The sequence below is a fragment of the Lactuca saligna genome, chromosome 1, assembly GCF_052625555.1.
Source record: "Lactuca saligna cultivar CGN05327 chromosome 1, ASM5262555v1, whole genome shotgun sequence".
NCBI lineage: Eukaryota > Viridiplantae > Streptophyta > Magnoliopsida > Asterales > Asteraceae > Lactuca > Lactuca saligna.
This window is the reverse complement of record NC_136417.1, coordinates 23,558,233-23,580,000: the sequence shown is the minus strand read 5'-3', so window position 1 is coordinate 23,580,000 and position 21,768 is coordinate 23,558,233. Positions and strand designations below refer to the sequence as shown.

Genomic DNA, 21,768 nt, shown 5'->3' with positions numbered 1-21,768 from the left:
TATATATTCTCTTTCCTGCATGGCCATACAACTCTTCATAGGTTTAATCCATTGAAGATAACCTAACAATACACCATCAATATGGGAGAATATGTATGCATACATCCTAATTGTCCTTCTCCCACTGTCATCCACATTTAGTCCCTCTACAAACTTCATTCTCAACCCCTCTATATCTAAAACATTCTCAAACAGCCCTCCAGCTTCAATGTTCTACTTGAACCCTTTTAAATTTATAAACCTAAAACACAAAGAAACCAAGTTAGAAGTATAGATTGAGAAATGTTAACCTACTTTTTAACACTTTTTAATTGCTCTCTGTCGACCTATTTTTCACTGGCCTTAACTACATTAAACCTTTTATTTCTCTCCCTCCACCTGATTTGGTTGTTTACCTGACCATTGTTTAATTCTGTTTTCTGCCATGGATGCCTGCAATTTACATCAATAAAATCCCCCTATTATGTTTCTTTTTAAAAGAAAAAAAAAAAAAAAAAAAAAAACTAATTGCATTTAAAATTTTCATTATAAATTATATGATGAAAAGCACCTCTTTTTCCCAGTTGGTTGTATAGCAAATCCAAACCAATACTAAAGTTTGTATCACAGTTCCAATCATCATGCCTATCCATATACCCTGCCATATTCGCAAATATCAACTTTTAATTCAGTTGATTCAAATATGATGGAAGAAAATGAAACAAAGCACTTGCATGATAATTGACATATGTAATACACATGGATCGAGGAGTAAAAATGTACGGACCTTTACACCCCAATTGGCTACAAATCCGAGAATAAGACCCAAAGGAATGCCAAAGATGTAGTAGCAAGTAATATTTATATAAGCAATAACAGCTTGCCACCCTGCACCAATTGCCACCCCTACATTTTTAAACGTACATACACATGCATATATGTTAGTTCCCCCATTAATTAATCATACCTTTAATTTATTAAAACGATAAATATCAATTAACTTGCGTAAAACATGTTTTTATACAAGATATAATTCAACATTGTAGTTTTTTGGTAAATATCTAGTTGTAGGAAACAGTAAATAATTACATAACTTATCAAAATCAATATGGAACAAGAATTAAAAAATATATATTAAATGATGAACTTATTTTAATGCCTGTCAAAGTTTATTATTAATATAATTTGTGTAGATTAGTTTTGGATTTTAATATTAGATATTTAATATTTAACATACCGGAGAGCACGGGTTGAATATTGTTAATGACAACACAAGCTGCTAGCAATGAAGTAAGAGCATAAACGGCTTGTTGAACTTCAATACTTTCAACAAATATGGCTGGATACTGATGTCGAAAGATGATAAGAATGGCAGCCATTAAAACACCCATGAGAAATGCAGAGATCACTACAACAACCACTGAGAATTTAGCTGTTCTTGGATGGGATGCTCCTAATTCATTTGACACCCTTACACTGTATCCAAATAATATTCAATTTCCGATTTTAATTATTAATTCTAGTGTTACTTTTGATTATACATAATTTTATATATTGGATTTGAAGGTAGTTGTTATTTGTTAAAAGCTAAGCTAACCTGATAGCTGCATTAAATCCAAATGCAACCATTACCACCCACCCAAGAATGTTGGTGCTGCAATATTTATTACGAATTAATTAATTAATAACAAGAATTAATATTATACAACCCATTATATAGTAAATATTGATAAAAAAAAATTAATAAAACAATAATTAACACTGACCATATGGAGAGTGAATCCACTGCAATTTCAGGATTCTTTAGATATCCAGCAAAAAGTATCAATACCATGAAATACCATATTTCCAAACTGACCAAAATTATAATAAAGAACGTTATTTCAACTTAATCAAATTATTTAGAGTAAATTAAACGAATGGTCTCTATGGTTTAGGATAATTTACACGTTTGGTCCCTAACTTATTTTTTTAACTCGGAAGGTCTCTATTGTTTGATTTTGTTACGCATTTGGTCCCTATCTTACCTAAAAGTACTACTTTGCCCTAGATTTTTTAATTTATTTAAATAAACACACCCCCAACCCCGCCACCCTCATCTTACCTTACTCACCTCATCATTTTTCTCTATTTAAATAATAGTTTTTTTAGGCAAGATAAGGATCAAGCGCGTAACAAAAACAAATAGTAGGGACCAAATATATAACAAAAACAAACATTAGGGACCTTCAGAGTTAAAAAAATAAGTTAGGGACCGAACGTGTAAATTACCCCAAACCATAGGGACCATTCGTGTAATTTACTCAATTATTTACATTTACACGTTACTTAATATTTCATCCGTTTCATATTAATAGTCATGTTTACCTTTTGGTTTATTCCAAAATAATAGTTTACTTCTGAAATAAATATAACTTTTACCAAAGTACTTTTCATTATTAATTAAACTATCATGAAATTAAATGCAACAAAATGATACAATTATCATATATTTAATAAAGTCAGTGATAATTAATATTTCCTTAATATGTATCTTTTGTATGTGGACAATAGTTTTATAATGGAGAGAGTTTGTTTTTTTAACTATTAAATATCTAAAATACGTCTCGATAAGGTTAACCTTAAGAATAATCACAATAATGATTTTAATTACTTGTATACTTTTCTTATATTTGTCAAAAAAAAAAATAATAAAAAAAAAAATAATGATACATCCTAGCGGTTCTCGTTGCAGGTCAATCACAGAATATTGACAATATTTTAGGTAATATTTTAGGTGTGCCAACCTTGCACTTTTGTGTGAAATGAACTCCTAACTAGTTGGATCTCATCATTATTGGGATAAAATTTGTTTTATTAGCATGAAATTAAAGTATCTTCTCATATTATAAATACTTTAAATAAAATAAAAATGCAAGACCAAGTTAATAGCTTTTGAAAAAAGTAAATTTAAACTGGAATTTAAAATAAAAAATAAGGTCAGCAAGCAGCTATTTGTTTATCAAATACTAGTAGCTGCTGAAAAAGTAAATATCATTTCTTTCTTTTTTTGGAGAGTTAACAATTTATGTCATTTTTAATTTCAAGTCAAAGAGAACAAACATATCACGTGTTAATGTGATTAGTTACATACCACATCATGACAGCTGACGCCATAGACAGCTTCACGAAGCCCCAAAGACCATTGAAGGCGCCCCAGCTAAACCCTGACCATGCTCGACCACAAGTCCCGCTCAGAATATAAACCAGTTGAGCGATCACCATCATCCACCATGAAAGGTTCAGCACCAAAGCTCCGCCAGCTAATCCCCATCCCAATTTTAACATGAAAAGCCAGCTAAAAAAGGTATGAACGATCAACGTTCCCGCCGATATGTAAGCCATCACCATTATCTTACTCTGCGACTGAAGAAACTTTGCGATCGGAAAGTTGAAAGCGTACGCGAAGAGCTGCGGAATCATCCATATCGCCACCTTCCCTGCCGCATGAGATATAGCTTCGGTTTGTCCGATCAAGAGGAGTAATGGAGTCGCGAAGATGTAGAAGAACATAATGATAACAGTAGAAACGAAGAGGATAACCCACGATCTCTGCATATATATTCCTAACATATCCAACTGCCCTGCTCCATATGCTTGCCCACACAAAGTCTCCAGTGCACTCCCCATCCCAATCTGACAATTTCATACATCGTATTCGATTTCGAATTTCAAAAACTTGTAGATCGATCCATCCATTATCAATCAAACAACATCTGAAACAAAGTACGATAAACTATACTATACAGAACTAACCATGATTCCAAAAGAGAAGTCACCAATGACTGAGTTTTCTATAGAGAAAGCTGCGAGATCGAGAGTTCCAACATGACCGGCGAACGTTTGAGTGACTGCGGCGAGTGAATACTGACAGACAGAAGTGAAAATCGCAGGAGCTGCAAGGTACCAGAGCTTCTTTGACTCGATGCCAAATTGGACAAGGAAATCATTTACTCCTTTGATCGGACCGATATCTTCGAGGTTGTTTGTGGTAAGAAGCGGCGATTCTGCGTTGCTCTCCATGGAATTGTTAAACATAAAGAGAGCTGTGTGTGAGAAGGATCCGAATAACCTGGTACTTATTTACAATATAATCTAGAATAAAAATATTAATTAATTGTTTAAAAGATTTCGTGGTTTTTAGATCAATAAATCTCAGAAAACGTTGAAGGATGAGCGGTCGGTGGAAATGACATGTTGGAATGTAATCCGCTTGAAATCCGTTAATGCATTCTGATTACAAGCAATCAAAGTTCATCGGAATCTATGCCCACCAACTTACTTTATATATTGTCGTAATCGTAGACGAAAACATTTTAATTAGCAAAACTCATGTTACACGTTGAGGGGTATATTAAAGACAAAAATGAAAAATTAGTTATCGTTAAAAAATTGTGGTTTTAGTTTCAAAAAGTTTGGCGGTGAATATTTCAGTTTTAATATGTGTTGTTTTTGTTTTTATGGTTGTCGGTTTTTTTTTTTTTATTCTATACCCAATTTAAAATGATAAATATGTACTCTAAAATGATAAATATGTTCTTTTTTAATTATTTTTAATTAAAAAACAAAAAAGAAATATCACCTCTCTCTCTCTCTCTCTCTTCTCTCTCTCTCTCTCTCTCTCTCTCTCTCTCTCTCTCTCTCTCTCTCTCTCTCTCTCTCTCTCTCTCTCTCTCTCTCTGACACCACCACCTGCCAGACCATTGCTGCCTGTCAGAGCACTACCGCCTACCAAATACCACCATTTGTCGAACCATCACCATCATCAGACCACCACCATCTGTCGGATCAGCCATAGAAAGTCCAAAAGAAAACCAATCATCTTTCTCTTTTTCCCATCTCCGATCAGCATCTTCGATCCTACTTGATCCACCAGAAAAATGGTCATGCGAAGAGGTAACAGAGCAAAGGCATCCGTCGGAGAACCGATCTAATCGAGGCCAGAGGTGGTGGTGGTTGCACGCTACCTATGTCGTCAGTAACACCCGCAGATTCGGGCAAGTCAATTAAGGCATAATAAGCGTTAAAAATGACTTTTTGATAGAAGATTATTTCGGATAAATAATCATAACCAAAGTTATAGTATATGTTGTTGGATTATGTGTCTAAGCTCATAATCATAATTGGTATGTACTAGACCCGATAGTAGCATGGTCTTTTGGGTTGACTTCACCGGATCAATTTGATAGGATAGATATTTGAGAAAGATGTTATTTGTGATTTATTAATATATTATATGAATAATATATTGATTAAGAAATCATATTATTGATCAAGAATTAATTTAGTGATCAAAAGAGACTGATTAAATTTGCAGGGACTGATTAGGTAAATCAGTAATACTCATAGTTTGGGCTAATGATCCATGTTGATTAAGGATGGGCTAAATCTATGTGAGAGTCAATGAAGAGTTAGTCCAAAGGGCCTATCATATGGGTCATTGGAATACCTAAAGGTTTAGGTAAATTAGGTTTTTATGTATGAAACCCTAGGAATTCCACACTATAAATGTAACCCCTAACATCACCAAAATTGGCCTAAGACTTCGAAGAAGAAAACCTAGTCGTTTTTGGTGCTTCATAACCTCTCTCTCATTGTTCTCCATTTGCTTTTGGTGTTTGTGACTTATTAGAGGTATCACACTTAAGTTACTTGTTGGGTTATGAGCAAAACATCAATCTTATGGTTTACATGCAAACCTTAAAGCTTTGGATCTAGGTTTTTCTAATTGTACATGCAATATTCATCTAAAACTTGTAAACCCTAGACCTGGCATACCAAAATCGAAATTACATTTAATAAACAAGTTTGAGTGTTACCTTTGATTGTAGCTTGATGATTTTGAGCTTATAAGAACCTAGCACCTCAAATGCGATGCCTCTAATGAATCACAAACACCAAAGCAATTGGAGAATCTTAGATAGAGAGGGAAAGGCTCAAAATCAACTCTTAGGAATCCTTCTAGGGTTGTGGTAGCCGAAATTGTGATGCCTAAGGGTTCTATATATAGATGGGGTATTAGTGTTTTAGTCAAATCCTTAATTTGGTTGCTTAAGCCCTAAGCAGCCCATAGGAACATTCTAGAACCATAGCCTTGGACGAATTCTTATGGACTATCCATAAGATTTCGTCCACCCCTATCTTTAGGGATCCTCGGCCTATTTTGCAACTATCTCATAATTACAACCTCGTTCCACTTAATTCAATTAACCTCTTTTGACCACAAAATTAATTATAAATTAATTCTTGACCAATGTTAATTAAATAATATGATTTCTCATTTAATATGTTATTCATATAACATATTAATAAACCATAATAACCTTTTTCTCCATTATTCATCCAGTCAAGTTGCTTTGGTGAAGGCAACCCTAAAGGACCATACTACCATCAGGTCAAGTACATACCAAATATAATTATGGGCTTAGACATCTAATCCAACATTCTCCCACTTGGATAAGTCTAATAACTATAAATTCAAGTACGACTTCAAAATCCGATTAGCAATCATAGCTTTCAAAAGCCGCTATCAAACTCTGAACCGTCATTTAGATAAGGGACCGTATAGTCCTCCGTTCTCAATATATCGTGTGTAAAATTACATGGAACATAGTTATACTTAGTGTCCAACAGTTTATTTCGCGATCTCTGATCTGTCTGACATAGAACTTAATTGAAGACATCAATTTAGTCCCAAAAACACCAAATCAGGTACTGATAAATGCCCTTAGGTTAAAATGACTATTTTACCCTTGGTCAAAGTCAACTTCCTGGTCAAAGTCAACTTCTAGTTGACCGGACTCGTCGAGTCAGGGCGTAGACTCGCCGAGTTCCTCCATTACTAACTCTGAATTAAACTCACCGAGTTCCTTCCCCACTCACTGATTCACCTTGAACTCACAAATCAAGGAAAGACGGGGGAATCGCGACTCGACTCGTCGAGTCCGAAGAACAACTCGTCGAGTCCTAAGCAAGCAGATTCCATACAGTCGATTCCAATCCCTTTCAGAGCATCTAACTCGTAGATCTAAGCTCCTGGGACTATCTGAACACGTAAAGTTGCTAACTTTACGTGTAACCCAAAAGAAATGAAGCTATTTCACTCAAAGGATTTGGGGTTTTTGAGCTTAATACAAACAATTTGGGGATAAACTAGATCTATTAGATCAATAAACAAGATGGGGACTTTATTACCAGAAAAGATGATCACAAAGGAGTGTGTTCTGGATCTACTTCTTATTCCTTGAGCTCTTCAACCTTCTCCTTCTTGTACTTGCTCCAAAATGCACCAAAAGTTCCTTCACAAGGAAACAATCACTCACACACTCTTCAAGGAGGCTAGGTTTGATAAGAAATGTTCTGAGAGTGGTGAAGGCTAGGTTGGGGCTCATAAATGTGTTTAAATAGGGTGCAAACCCTTAAAATTAGGGCATCATCCAGACAGGCGGACTCGCCAAGTCCCAGCATATGGACTCGTCGAGTAGCCAACTTAAATTGCGTGATTATCTCGTCTCTACTCGACGAGTTGGGCTACAGACTCGTCGAGTACCCCTTAAGAAATGAAAATACTTTATTTAAATTACATACCATAAATGAGGGGTTACAAATGCATTTTATAACATCAAGTTATTGATTACACATTATCAATACACAACCAACTCGTAAACAAAAACTCATATATCTAGGTTTAAAGTCTATATGATATTATCATCTCAAAATCACTCGTGATTAAATTCCATGAAGTGATTCATGTGAGTGCGAGTTCAATCCAATACTCAAATCTTATTTTAGGAGCACTCGTGAACGTTGCAGCAAATATTTGCTATGTCTAAACACTTAGACAATCTACAAGCCAATTCATGACAGTCTTCTTTCATACCTACTTCCAACGTATGATCGACTGTTGATAGTTTAAATAATGTTATTATTTAGGAAGTCAAAACATGCAAAGTGAGACAATAATAAATAATTAATACAAGACAATATCTTTACTCATAAATAATACTCCTTTATTTTGTAACATCCCGATATCCGAGGTATAACATTTGTTATATAGGCGTGAGTTTGATTGGGTGACTCGAAGAATTGGATCCTTAATTCGTCGAGTTGGGTCACGACCTGGGGACGTGTCAAATGGATGGACTCGACGAGTCAGCACTGTGGACGAAAACCCTAATCCTGGGGCTTGAGACCTATATAAAGGACCTTATGGCCTCCCAATTGCAGCAATATCTTCCAGAGAACAACCCTAAAGATTCCTTGATTGTGTAGAGTGAGAGGGAGAGCTATCTTGAGCGTATAAGTATGATTATGCAAAAGAGGAGGAGGTTACAATCAAGAATGCCAAAGGAAATTACTAGATCTGAAGATTTCATTCAAGGGGCTTTAGTTGGAGGTATTATATTCGACCCCTTTCATTCCCTAATTGTGTAGATGTATTATTTTGGAAATTAGGGCTTATATTATCTTCATGATGGGTTTGGGATGCACCAAACCCCTTTCCAAGATTGAGTGGTAGATCTGGACCTTGTAAGGTCCATAGAGTCCGAAAGTATGAGATTATAGATGAGCAAACATGGAGTTAGGAAGCTATGAAGCTTTAATGGAGTCATAATGGTATAATGAGCAAAATATACCATGCATGGACATCAAGTTCGAGCCTTTGCATGACTTTTGGGATCTAGGAGGCCAAATCTATAGATTGGTGAAGCAGATCTGACCTCAGGAGGTCAATTGAGCATGTGCATGGAGGGAACTCACCGAGTGCCTTGGTGAACTCGACGAGTCGGATCGGGTTGCCCTGCGACTCGTGACCATTGGTGACCCGATGAGTTAGGTGAGTGGCTCAGTGAGTCGAGTGAGAGCTTAAGAGGAATCTAAGTACGCGTATGGACTCGCCGAGTCATTGCATGAACTCGACGAGTCTGGTCAGAGTGGACTATTGACTTCAGTTGACTTTTGGGTTTAGTCAACCAGTGGACCTTTGGAGCAGTAAAGGGGTAGAATGGTCTTTTTTCCTTCTAGAGATTATAGTAAGAGACTTATGTAGCCTTTTTGATCCATTATTGAATTAAAGTAATTTATTTATGTGATTAGGCGGAGGCTAGATCAGTATTCTGAGTTCAAGATTGTTTGAGATTTCCCGAGGTGAGTCTTCTCACTATAGTTTACCTAGAGTGGTAATTAGAGTTATATGACAGAGTATTTTGTTTGTTATTTATATGATGTGATACACTGCATTATTTCTATGTGATTTATGCTATGTATGTTTCAGAGTTTATAGAGTTAGGACCAGAAGGTCCACAGAGTTAGGACCAGAGGGTCCACAGAGTTATGGGACTGGAGGGTCCCATTGAGACACATTGACCAGAGGGTCAAACAGATTTATAGCCTTGAGTGGCTAATATGTGTTGTATGTGGTATTTTGGGGAACTCACTAAGCTTCGCGCTTACAGTGTTATATGTTATGTGTTATGTGTTTCAAGTTTTTCTCAGGATCGCGGGAAGGCATCGGCTTGATTGTACACACTAGTGTCGTGAAGTGTCTGAACTGTCCTCGCTGTCGAGATCAACTCATCTCAAATCCTACACATAATCATCTTCCTTAGTTACCATTTCATGGTCAACTTAGATTATAGTCAAAGTCAAAGTCAAAGTTAAAGTCACATCATGGTCAAAGTCACTTTTGGTCAACTCGCCTAGTTGGTCCACCAACTCGTTGAGTTCCATGATACAAAGTCAGGACCCTTTTCATGTGACTCGGCGAGTTCATCCTTGACTCGTCGAGCCCATCTTCATGCTAGCTGGGACGTTTGTGCCTTAACTCGCTGAGTTCCTCATGAACTCATCGAGTTCATCTTCATGCAAGGTAGTGCTCTTAGCACTGGACTCTCCGAGTTCTTCCTTGACTCGTCGAGTCCATCTTCATATTCTTGGGATATAGCCTTGAACTCGCTAAGTTAGTTCATACACTCGCCGAGTCCCATGATTTTCAGGTCCTCAATGAGTCTAACTGACTGTGTGTTCTTCTAACTCAACTCATGGTCCAGTATCAGAAGGGATTTGGTGGGAAATACGACTTGACTCGCCGAGTCCCTCCATGTCCAAAACTATACACTCGATTTCAGTAGGTCTTGATACATTCAAAACATAGATCTGACCTCCTAGGGTCCATAATATACGTAAAGTTCCAAACTTGATGTCCATGCATGGGGGATTTGGCTAAAAAGTCCCTAAAATGGAGTCTACAATATGCATGGGGTGCTTATGGCAATAAAGTTGGCACCTTTATGCCATAAGAACCCTCAATGGTTCCAGATCTAAAGCCATACCTTCATAGAACCACAAAACTTCGAGTATGACTCTATAAAAGGTTGGAAAATGTGGAAATGAACCCTAACTAGAGATGTAAGAGATAGATGGTCAAGTTTGAAGAATTTTACCTTGAATGAGTTGGAAATGAAGCAAAACCTCTAGATCTACTTGCTTCTTCTGGAACCCCCAAGTTTCTACTTCCTTCTTCAAGCTTAAAACAACCAAAAACACACAAAAATGGCTCCAAATGCTTTAGGGTTTCGAGTTAGGGCTTTTCTGGACTGGGAGGGACAATGGAGGTTGGGTTAGGACAAGATAAGGCATTTAAATAGGGGTGTAAACCCTAAATATTAGGGTTTCATCCAGACAAACCTACTCGTCGAGTTAGGGCATCCGACTCGGCAAGTAGGTTCTTCTTCCCACGTCCAATTTTAACCTCTACTCGGCAAGTTGGGGCCTCCAACTTGCTGAGTCCCAGAACTTAAGTGCAAAAATTTATAATTAAATTACATACCAGGAACTGGGTGTTACATATCTTCTTTAAGAACGTTGAACAAGTGAACCAATTTGTTTGTAATTAGAAGATTCCTATGAAATCAAACGTTATAATGGCTATGATATTGTAAATAAAGATAATGAAGTTCCACATACGTTTTTCGTTAAAATGGTGTCACAAGCAATTGAGTGCAATGTTTTTTACACATGTTACAAGAGTACTTGTTGGTTTCATTTTAATCAGCATTCACGTTTTCAGAATCAACAGTGAAATCACATATTATTGTGATAACATATTAATCTGATAAATGTAGTTTTATTGAAACAAAGTTTGTATTTTACATCAAACAATATAATAAACATGAAATTAGAACTCGGAATAATCAAAAGAACTTGGAGCAGAAATTACATGGAATTCAAGACTTAAAGAGTTCTTGAAACCCTTCTTGTGCATTCTACGCCTCAAGGGAGTTTTCCCACCTTCAAAACTGAACTTATGAGTCCCTCTCGCTTTCTGCCCCTAATGACCCCTACCTACAGTCTTACCCGTACCCTACCTGATTCCACGACCTTTTCTTATTTTCTGTTTCGTAGCACCTTTGTTTTCCCTCAGATCATTCAAGCTCAACAAAAGGTGGCAATCAGATAAAAAAAGTAGGGATAATTAACAAAACCAGAAATGGAGTAACAATAAGATGAAAAACTTAAAATCGGATATGAAAAACTCACAGACGGGATGTGATGGCGGAGGACGGCGTATGAGGTGGGTGTCACTGGCAAAAAGGGGAGGGAAGCACTGGGCATATGGCGATTGTGTTGATTTTCTAGGTACTCGGACAATGATGAGAACATTTGGTCGATCCATGATAAGTTTATGGAGAGAACTCCCAATGAATTTTTTGTGGAGTTTGCGATGAATTTCGTTGGAAGCTCTGATCGGAATGAACTGAGGCTACGATGGGAATGAATTAGGGCATTGATTAATGAGTTGAAGACAAGATCGGTTAAGAGATCATATCTATATATATATATATATATATATATATATATATATATATATATATATATATATATATATATATATAAGATTAAATGTTTGATTTTTTAATTGGAATTTAATTGGTTCCATAAAAAAACATAATTATAACTAATGATACTATACAAGATTATCAATATACCCTTATTTATTAATGAAAATTTAAATAAATAAAATATGAAATGATTGGTCCATAATGATTCCTACATCCACACAATATATAGTTAGAATATTTAAACCTCTCTCTCTCTCTCTCTCTCTCTCTCTCAATATATATATATATATATATATATATATATATATATATATATATATATATATATATATATATAATATTGTCGGATTGAAATCTCTATGTACTCACCAGGTTTCCCAACTTGACCCACTCAGCTTCTTATATCACATGTAGCGCTACAAAGGTACATGCATAACGAGAGATTCAAGGAGATGTAGATGTAAATTGTTAGTCTAAGAATTGTAAGTTATGTTTTTTTCGTGTTCGTGTTCACAAATCAACACAAATTTCACACAATTAAGCATGTGTTTGTCTTGTTTTTCGTGTTTGTCATTTTTGTCATGTTATGTTTGATTAAGTATGAATTAACTAAACTAATGGTTATGTAATTTCATCTTTGTCATGTAATGTCGTGTTATCGTGTTTCATTAGTGAAAAAAAACGTGGCATGGTGTCGTGTCATGTTCGTATTACATAAAACTTTGTCATATTAGATAAAAACAAGAAACGATTGTCCGATTTGACAGTCCTAAGAATACCTATTTTTACTTAAATCTAGGAAAATGATGCTTACAAGTACCTACAAAGGCAAAGTTTAATTTAGTCAACTTACCTGCCATAGAGAAACAATTTCTGCAAACTGGAAGTTATGATAGGTATACATTACATCCATTATTTTACAATCTCCATGGAAAAATGTTGTTTTCTTTAAAACTAGAAAAAAAAAAAAAATCTTAATTGTTGATTTCTCAGGAAAATTTGTCTAAAACATTAGAAAAAGAATTGTTGAATTCAAATTCCAATTTCACTAATGAAATCGTCATGTATATTCTAAAGAACTGTGAAAAAAAATCCCAAAAGACTTTTGATTTCTTCAGCTAGATCATTAAAAAAAAACAAGGTTTTCAGCCCAATTCTTTTATTTATAGCTTAATGCTTCGTTTTATTTATAGCTTAATGCTTCAAGTTTACCGGAATATAGTAATAAAATAAGTTCTTATTTAGTGCTCAAAAGATGAAAGAAGATGGTTTATCCATTGATAATCAAGCATATTTATCGATTCATTGGGATTTTAAGAAGTCTGATATAATGCATTCCTGACATCAAGACATGGACGATTGTAATTTAAGGATAATGTTCGGCCAACAAAGTCAATAAAGCTCAGATCTTTTCTGTGAATATGATCAAGAAACTATTAGGCTGATGCAAATCTTTTAGATGTTTTAGAAAACAGACTTTTAGCCAAAACATGACCATTGGCACACACAAGCCACAAGGTGTTTGTTGAAATGACCAACACATGTGGTGTTAAACCGTGGCATGCGACTTAAAAGAATTTGATTCAAAAGTAGTTGATGGAGAGGAAAATTGGGGAGTCTTTTAATCTCTTACTAAAGCAGCAGAAGGTTGAGCATCAAGTAATGTTGTCCAAGAGGATGAGGTAGTTGAAAGACGATCAAATTGTGCTAAAAGATCATCATCACCATCGGGTGCAAATGGTAGTAGAAAATGTGGAGGATGAGGTAGTTGACCAGGAGCATTCATTTTTGATATCATATAATGTCTCATAGTAGCGTATTTGTAGGAAAGTCGAATCTTCGAAAAATGACTAGACGCCACAATATATTGCATAACCAATTGCAGTTTCTACCAATTATTTGCCCAAAACCAATTTACCACATTGAATTGACGCCTACAAAAGAAAATAGGAATAAGATATTTGAATGGATAATGATGATGCATGATTGAGTTTGTTTATGGAATTAAAGAAAAAACATCATAAATGGTCCCTGTGGTTTTCTTAGATCTGAAGTTTAGTCACCGTGATTTAAAAACATCATAGATGGACCCTGTGTTTTCAAAACTTTTAACGATTGGTACTTATTTCTAAATCTGTTAAGTTTTTGTTTGTTAAATGAGGGCATTTTTGTCATTCACTGCCATAGGGACCATTTATGAAGTTTTCTATTATTCTATTTAATATATATATATATATATATATATATATATATATATATATATATATATATAATTATTTCACATATAAAAGCTCTCTCTCTCTCTCTCTCTCTCTCTCTCTCTCTTTCTCTCTCTCAGGACTTTGAAGAACATCACCCCTAAACATCCCCATTCATCTGTAACTCAAATCTTGAGACCTCACAAATCACCATCCACCGAACCTTTAAATGAGAAAAAAAAATAGAAACCTAAATCACGGTTGTACAATGGGTTAGGTCTACAATGGGGAACCAGTGAAATCATCAGTTGCATAAACCTTGAAGATGGTCCTGAGATCAAGAGCTACCCCCAACCAAAACAGTGGTGGAGATCATGAAATCGTACACAGAGAATCATAAATGTTGGGGGGTGGGGGTGAGTTGCAGGTTTCAGAACGAGGAATGAGAGGCGGAAATATACAAATTGGGCTCAATTTTTAGAAGAAAACAATATGGGTTTGTTCTTCAAACACATGAACATATAAACACACTATATTCATATTCTAGACTAGGAGGAAGAGTTGATGCCTGTAATGCAAGAGAAAGCCTTTAGTGAAGAAGAAGAAACAAATGCAGGTTAGTGGTAGCTTGTCGGAACATATTTGATGCCAAGTGTTTCCATCGAGGGGTTGGGAGACAAATGCAAAAACACATAAAAACTGATTATTGGGGATGAACATACAAATATTGATTTCCAAAACGAAACCTACATACACGTACATAAATCGATTACTAATGGGTTTTGAGCAAAACAAAAAATCCTATGTGTGCATGCAATACTAAAATTGATCTACGTTTTCTCTAATTAAACATACAATGTAGAAACCCTAGAACACTTGTATATTACCAAAATTACATAATTAGGGTTACAAAACATACCTTTAATTGTTACATAGCAATAATAATCCAAATTCTTAGTGTGGTTGAGACTTTGAGAACAAGTGTCACAATTGTCACACCTCTAATGGCTCACACCCAACACAAGCAATAGAATAATGATTGAGAAGGAGGAGGTAAGTTGCGCTTTTCGGCTGGTACTCTTCAAGAACAAGTCACTGAAAATGGTAAGGTATCAGACCTATTTATAGTGCAGTCAGGAAACCCTAAATAAGCCTAAATCCAAGATTATCTCAAACCGGATAATTATCTACGTTCCTGATTATCCATAAAAGACTATTCTAGAAACCCTAAGGCTCTAGAAAACCATTCATAGCCTATGGAGGGTTCTAGATTGTCTCTTGCTCAACTATTGAACAATTACAATTTAGTCCATGCACTTTTAGTTAATGTTTTTAATCCCAAAATTAATTCTAATTAATTTTTGATTAAATATTAATTAAATCATATTATTTCTAATTAATATATTATTATCATAATATATTAATAAGTTATTTATTTCAATTTATTAATCAAATTAATAAATCAACCTTTTTCTCCAAAATCGTCCTTCCTAGTTGTTAGTCTTAAGGGCAACCCACAAGGACTGTGCCACTATCAATTCAAGTATATACCAATTATAGTTATGGGCTTAGATACCTAATCCAACAGTCTCCCACTTGGATAAGTCTAATAACTATAATTGCCAGTAATCCTTCTAAATCGATCAGCAAATTGTAGCTCTCAAAACCATTGCAGAACTTTAACCTAGTCAGTTGTGTGTCCTAATATAAGTGATCATATAATCCTCTGTTCTGCAATATATCATGTGTACAAATGACGTGGAAAATAATCAATCTCATTGTCCAATACTTTGTTCCCGATTTCTTATTTGTAATTACAGATAACTACCAATCGAACATATCAATTTAGTCTTGGTTGGGCCCAAAACTATAAGTCAACATCAAATCATCGAGGGGCCCAAGATATCGCTTTTCTCGTTAGGGAAAAATGAACAGATAAACTTTGACTTATATGCATGAACTATTTACTCATCAAGTCACGCACAACAATACGTTTTGTAACATCAAACTATTGATGTGTTTACATATTATCAATGCACAACCAACTCATAAACAACAACTCGTATATCTTCGTTTAAAGATTATAAGATATTATCATCTCAGAATTACTCGTGATAAATTCCATTAAGTAATTCTCTGAGCATGGATTAATCCAATACTTAAATCTCTATTTCAAAGTACTCATGAATGTTGCAGCAAACCATTGTTATGTCTAAACTCTTTAGACAATCTACAATCCAATTCATGACAGTCTTGATTTACTACTTACTTCAAAAAGTATGATCAACTGCGGATGTTTGAATAATTCAATTATTCTGAAAGTAAAACAAGCAAAATTAAAGCATAATAATAAACAATTTACAGAAGATAGTAAACAATACTCATAAATAATTCTCCATTATTTAATCATAAAATGTCAATTACATTTATTTGTTACAAGTTTTTAAACAACTATCCAACTACTAATACTAATATCCTTCAGACAAATGCTCCTCGCATGTTGAACGTGCTTAATCCTACTCAGACCCTTTGTGAGGGGATCTGTTGGATTCTCTTCAGATGATACCCTCTTTACGACGAGGTAACCTTCTACTCTATGTCTAATGAAATGGTATTTTCTGTCGATATGCTTTGATCTGCCATGATCTCTTGGTTCCTTCGTTAAGGCATCGCCCCTTCATTATCACAGAAAATCTCCATTGGCTCTTTGATGGTTGGAACAACTACAACGTCTCCGATGAAGTTCTTCAACCATATAGCCTCCTTTGATGCTTCGCTCGTTGCTATGTACTCTGATTCACAGGTAGAATTTGCTACTATCTATTGTTTGGAACTTTTCCATGTTACCGCTCCTCCATTAAGGGTAAACACCCAGCCAGATTGGGAACAAAAGTTGTCTCTATCTGTTTGAAAGTTGGCGTCACTATACCAAATTACTCTTAAGTCGTCATTGCCACCAAGCACGAGGACCCATTCCTTAGTTCTTCGCGGATACTTAAGAATATTCTTGACCGCTATCCAATGAGCTCTACCCAGATTCCCCTGATAACGATTAACCATGTTCAAAGCGAAAGTCACATCATGATGAATAAATGTCTTAGCATACATGATAGATCCAACGGCGGAAGAATATGGAACTCTACTCATTTATATTATCTCTGCATCGGTATTTGGACTATAAGTCTTACTTAGTTTGGTATTACTCTGTATTGGCAATTCCCTCTTCTTGGAACTCTCCATACTAAATTGTTTTAGTACCTTATCCAAGTATGTACTTTGACTAAGTCCAATTAGCCTTTTACTCATGTCTCTCAAAATCCTTATCCCTATAATATAAGCAGTCTCTCCTAGATCCTTTATAGTGAAACACTTTCCAAGCCAAAACTTTAACTTCTTGCAAAGTTGGAATATCGTTTCCTATAAGAAGTATGACATCATCAACAACAACAACAACAACAATAGTAAAGGTCTTAATCAGACTTACTACAAATGTAGTTATACAAAGCAAATGCATCCATAATGATGTCAACTTGAGTTTATACACTAAATTTGGGTATTCTATGGAGTATTTTTCATTGTTTTTTAAGATTCCAAACGATATATCAATATAACCTCTTAATGATTAATGGGAACGGTGGAAAGATTCTTATATGTACGTTTTCTTTAAGATTCTAAAATATATTTCATTTAACATGTGTAAAGAACCAATCATGCAAGATATTGAAACACATGACCAATTGAATAGAAAAAAAAAAGGATAGGGACCAACCACGCTAGTTTTTGTAAACAACAAGGACCAATTGTGTAACTTGTTTTTTATATAATAGTAGGCAAATAATAAAGTTACTTTTGATAATTTAGACAAAACTACGATTGACCCTGTGGTTTTCATTTTTCTTTGTCTAATGTTCAAAATAGTTTCAACTCGTAAAAATGGTCATTTTTGTGGTTTTCGTCTTGTTTTGGTCCCTAAATCTAACATCATTAACAAATGACAGTTAAGTGTGTGCAAAATGATCATTTTGCCCCTTAATTTTATTTTAACGTTTAATTATATATCATCTCAAATGGGTTCATTCAAAGCTGAAATTAACTCATCTGTTCCGGCCAACCATCCACACACTTTCATTTTCTCTAGCCACCACCTCCCTCCGATGACCCACCCACCCACAAATGACTTGTGAAAGGTTGATTCGTACAAATTACTTCTAGAAAATCCATTTTAACACCAACGAGTAGGAACCTTATATAATTACTTAGGGGAAAATGGAGGCTCAATGTTTTTCTGTTTAAAGGAAATTTTATGAAATGAGACAACACATTAGTTATTACATAATGGACTTTACAATGACTTAATGGTAGTTATTAACGGTGTTAAACAAAACCAACAATCATGTAAGGATTTGAAATCATAAGAGGACTAGCATTGTAACAAAACTCAAAAATCGTTCTGCAATTTTGTCTTGTAAATATGCTTATTTGTTATTTTATTAATAGTCAAATAAATTATTAGTATCACGTATAGACATCTTTGTTTACTAAGATTCCGCATTTAGACTAAAGGTTTGTCTCAAGTTATCAGCTGTCAATGACTTCTTTTGTTTGACCCAAAAAACCTTAACCCCATTAGTTATTACATAAAGAACCACAAATATCAATACGACAATTGACATAGTTTTTTAATTTACTTGCAATATGTACGTACCCTGTTAGTTGCCAATTCCAATCCACCAATTTCTCATTTTGCCTCTGAAATTTATACTCATCAAAATACAAAGTCATCATAGCAGAAGAAATCATTCATTGGCTTCTCTGCGCTGCAGATCATCAGAATGAATTTTGAATCTGAAAGCTAATGAAAAACACATCATAAATCTATAAACTTACCATTCGTTTGCTTATATAAGGCTGCAACTGCAATGATGAATCATCAGAATGATTTTTTTCATCCTTAAGAGGTTTCTTTTTTTCCACCTGAAATTCTTTCCGGGAGTCTTTTCTGCTTCCTGATTGCCATACTCTACCGAAATTTGGAAGCCAGCTGGCATCAAATCTGTTAGCAGGTAGTTCCCCATTTCTCTCCATCTCCATTTCTATCTTTCTTTTTTCAGCCCAAGCAGCTCCAACCCTTTTAGGATTTAACTTTGATTTTACAGGTTTTATCACAGGATCTGTTTCCATTCCAGGATCAACATGAATTCCGTTCGTTGTATTAAGCCAAGGAGGGGGTGCTCCGGAATGCACGTTTCCGGTGTCCGTTTCATGGACTGAAGAAGAAATTCGAGTGAGCTTCTGCAAACCTGTCACAAAATTAATAAGATTTTAGGTGGCATTTGGTTCTACAACACTTGTTCAAATGCTTAAACAGTAAAAATAATAGAAAGAAAGGTTACATGTTCGTGTCAAATGCATAAATTGGTAGAAAAATGAAATATTAAGAGTGACAAATAAAGTGAAATTGTATATAATACCTGCTGAACTATCATCCCCATTAGCTTCCCTGTTCTGTGCATATACCTGGCATATCTTCCCCTATCACATTAGTGTGTGCCAAAATAATGGCAAAAAATGAACCCAAAAAACAAGTAGAAAATAACTAACTTGGTCAATATTATAAAACGTTATATGCCATCACTAAAATAACAGGAACTATGCTCATTGGAAACATACCGGTTTATTGTGAAGATTACCATCAGTTAAGCAACTTTTCCCTGCATTACCTGAGAGTAGTAACATTACATGAGCACAAAAGAAAGTTTTGATAAGTCTCTATATAATTCATGAAAGTAAAATAACATGGGGTGAATTAATATAATGTATTATGGACAGAAATCAATCACCTTTTAAGTTACTTGAATGCTTTGCATTTGAACCCAACAGCAACAATTTGTCATCATAAACTCCAGACATATCTGAATGGGATACCTGATATTTCTCATTTGTATGATATTGTAAAGGTGTAACACCATTTGGAAAACTTGAATTATGTCTGTCAAAGTTATGTACATAATCAAATTTCAGTTCATTGTGGATATCATTTGAAGGTCCAATCATAGGGCCATGAGATTGTTCACTAGCACCTTTGTTCTTCATTGATATGCACTTCTTTTCATACTGCAACAACATGTAGATTGAAGTCATAAGTGTCTGTAAGGTTCTAATTATGAATCTATCTATTGTCTATTTTTGTAGTGTAAGGTATGACATAAATAACAAGATTAAGCTTAAGAGGCTAAAAAAACTACCTTAGCAATATCTGCCTCTGAAATCCGGAAACCATCAATTCGATCCATTCCTCCACCATGTTTCCACATAAAACTTTTTAAGTTTTTCAAGTGATCTGCACTTGCAAGATGGCTGATTGCATTTTCACTGACAAAAACAATTTGAAATGAAATAAGATGACTTAACTGTAGCTAAACACGACTTTATTTATTAGCATGAAACATGGTTTTGTTGATTTTCCCTTGAAATTGTTCGTGACTGACAGTACAAAGGGCATGAACTTCAAACTGGGTTCTACATGAAAATTTGTTTTACAAAATTGTTTGAGAAGCATGAATACATAAGGATGTCTGGATGTGCCTCTTCAAAGTGATTATTGCCTAAAATCAGATCAAACGGTTGATTGAGTTATAGGTACATAATTAATTTCCTACTACATCACCAAATTCATATAATTTTACGCCTAAATAATCAAAATCAAACACTGGAAACGGATTAATTTGAGAATTTTAGACTCACATCCAAAAATCCCCTAATGTTCTACAGCTTTGTTCGTGTAAATGGTCAGGTCCGTCTAGATTCACTAGAATGCTACACCATTAAAACCTAGGAGGTTATAAACGATAGAACTTATAACCAGAAGATGCGATATTCTGGTTCTACTTAGATATCTCAATGAAAAAGGCAGATTATGCCTGCTTAATATGTGCATTGATGTGTAAATGCGTACGATGGTGCTAACTTGCTCACCAGGCAAAAGAACTGTCGTTCTCCGCAACATCAGAATCGCAAAAGACACACCAAAACCTCTTGCGAGATGCAAGCTCTGGACGAAGTAAGTTAGGGTTCTTAAGAAAAAACCGTACATCAGAGAGTTTGGACTGAAATCGAGATAGGAAAGATGAGAGTGATTTGACGTGGTTAGGAAGGTAGTTATGGCGGCGACCTAGATTGTGATTGAGCTTGCATACTTTACAAAACTCAAAATTGTTGCTCTTCCCTTTCGTTTTCGAGTTCCTTTCCGTACTGTTAGGGTGCTTCGTCTCCGATGGTTCTTTCATCGCCTATCGTTGATACGAATCAAAACTTCCAACCCTCCCAAACAAAAGCATACTTCTTGAAAGATTTCTGAGAAAACTCCGAATATGGGCCGTTTGGGTTGCAAGTTTGCAATTTTTTTTACTAAGAACTTCTCCAACACGCTTTTATTTTTTTTAAGATAAATAACGTTTCTTCTCCAATCTATTCTATTATTACTTAGTTTTTACCTCAAAATTATATTCTATTTTTCCAAGATATATTGATCGTCAATTATACTTTTTCTATTAATTTGGTTTTAATAAATATATAATCTATATTTTTTTCATTAGAATACTATTAAATAAATAAGATTATATTTATAACACATAATTATAAGTTTTTGTAAAATACGTTATCGTATTTTAAAATTTCAATATGTATTTAAATTTTCATATGAATTTGATAAA

General features: G+C 34.8%; 2 protein-coding genes across 3 annotated transcripts in view; both read right to left on the bottom strand.

The window, feature by feature from the left end:
- LOC145028797 (protein DETOXIFICATION 31-like) overlaps positions 1–4,338 on the bottom strand; it is a 4,411-nt gene extending 73 nt beyond the window's left edge. Inside the window, exons 1-9 of one of the 2 annotated variants that reach the window (XM_078977535.1) lie at positions 3,775–4,338; positions 3,113–3,654; positions 1,746–1,832; positions 1,577–1,633; positions 1,217–1,455; positions 767–885; positions 551–637; positions 358–432; positions 1–241 (exon numbers count right to left, since the gene is read on the bottom strand). The exon at positions 1–241 is cut by the window's left edge and continues 73 nt beyond it. In XM_078977535.1, the coding sequence (XP_078833661.1) occupies positions 361–432; positions 551–637; positions 767–885; positions 1,217–1,455; positions 1,577–1,633; positions 1,746–1,832; positions 3,113–3,654; positions 3,775–4,056 (1,485 nt within the window). In that variant the 5' untranslated portion in view covers positions 4,057–4,338 and the 3' untranslated portion in view covers positions 1–241; positions 358–360. The remainder of the gene's footprint in view (positions 242–357; positions 433–550; positions 638–766; positions 886–1,216; positions 1,456–1,576; positions 1,634–1,745; positions 1,833–3,112; positions 3,655–3,774) is intronic. The other variant, XM_078977540.1, reaches the window with a different exon arrangement.
- Positions 4,339–16,427: 12,089 nt separating this feature from the next.
- LOC145028787 (coiled coil protein) lies at positions 16,428–21,477 on the bottom strand. Its single transcript, XM_078977526.1, has 8 exons — positions 21,032–21,477; positions 20,302–20,428; positions 19,897–20,170; positions 19,727–19,767; positions 19,528–19,588; positions 18,944–19,356; positions 18,762–18,873; positions 16,428–17,473 (listed from the first exon to the last, which is right to left on the bottom strand). The coding sequence occupies exons 1-7, from the start codon at positions 21,340–21,342 to the stop codon at positions 18,853–18,855; spliced, it is 1,248 nt and encodes a 415-aa protein (XP_078833652.1). The 5' UTR covers positions 21,343–21,477; the 3' UTR covers positions 16,428–17,473; positions 18,762–18,852.
- Between the last annotated feature and the right edge of the window lie 291 nt (positions 21,478–21,768).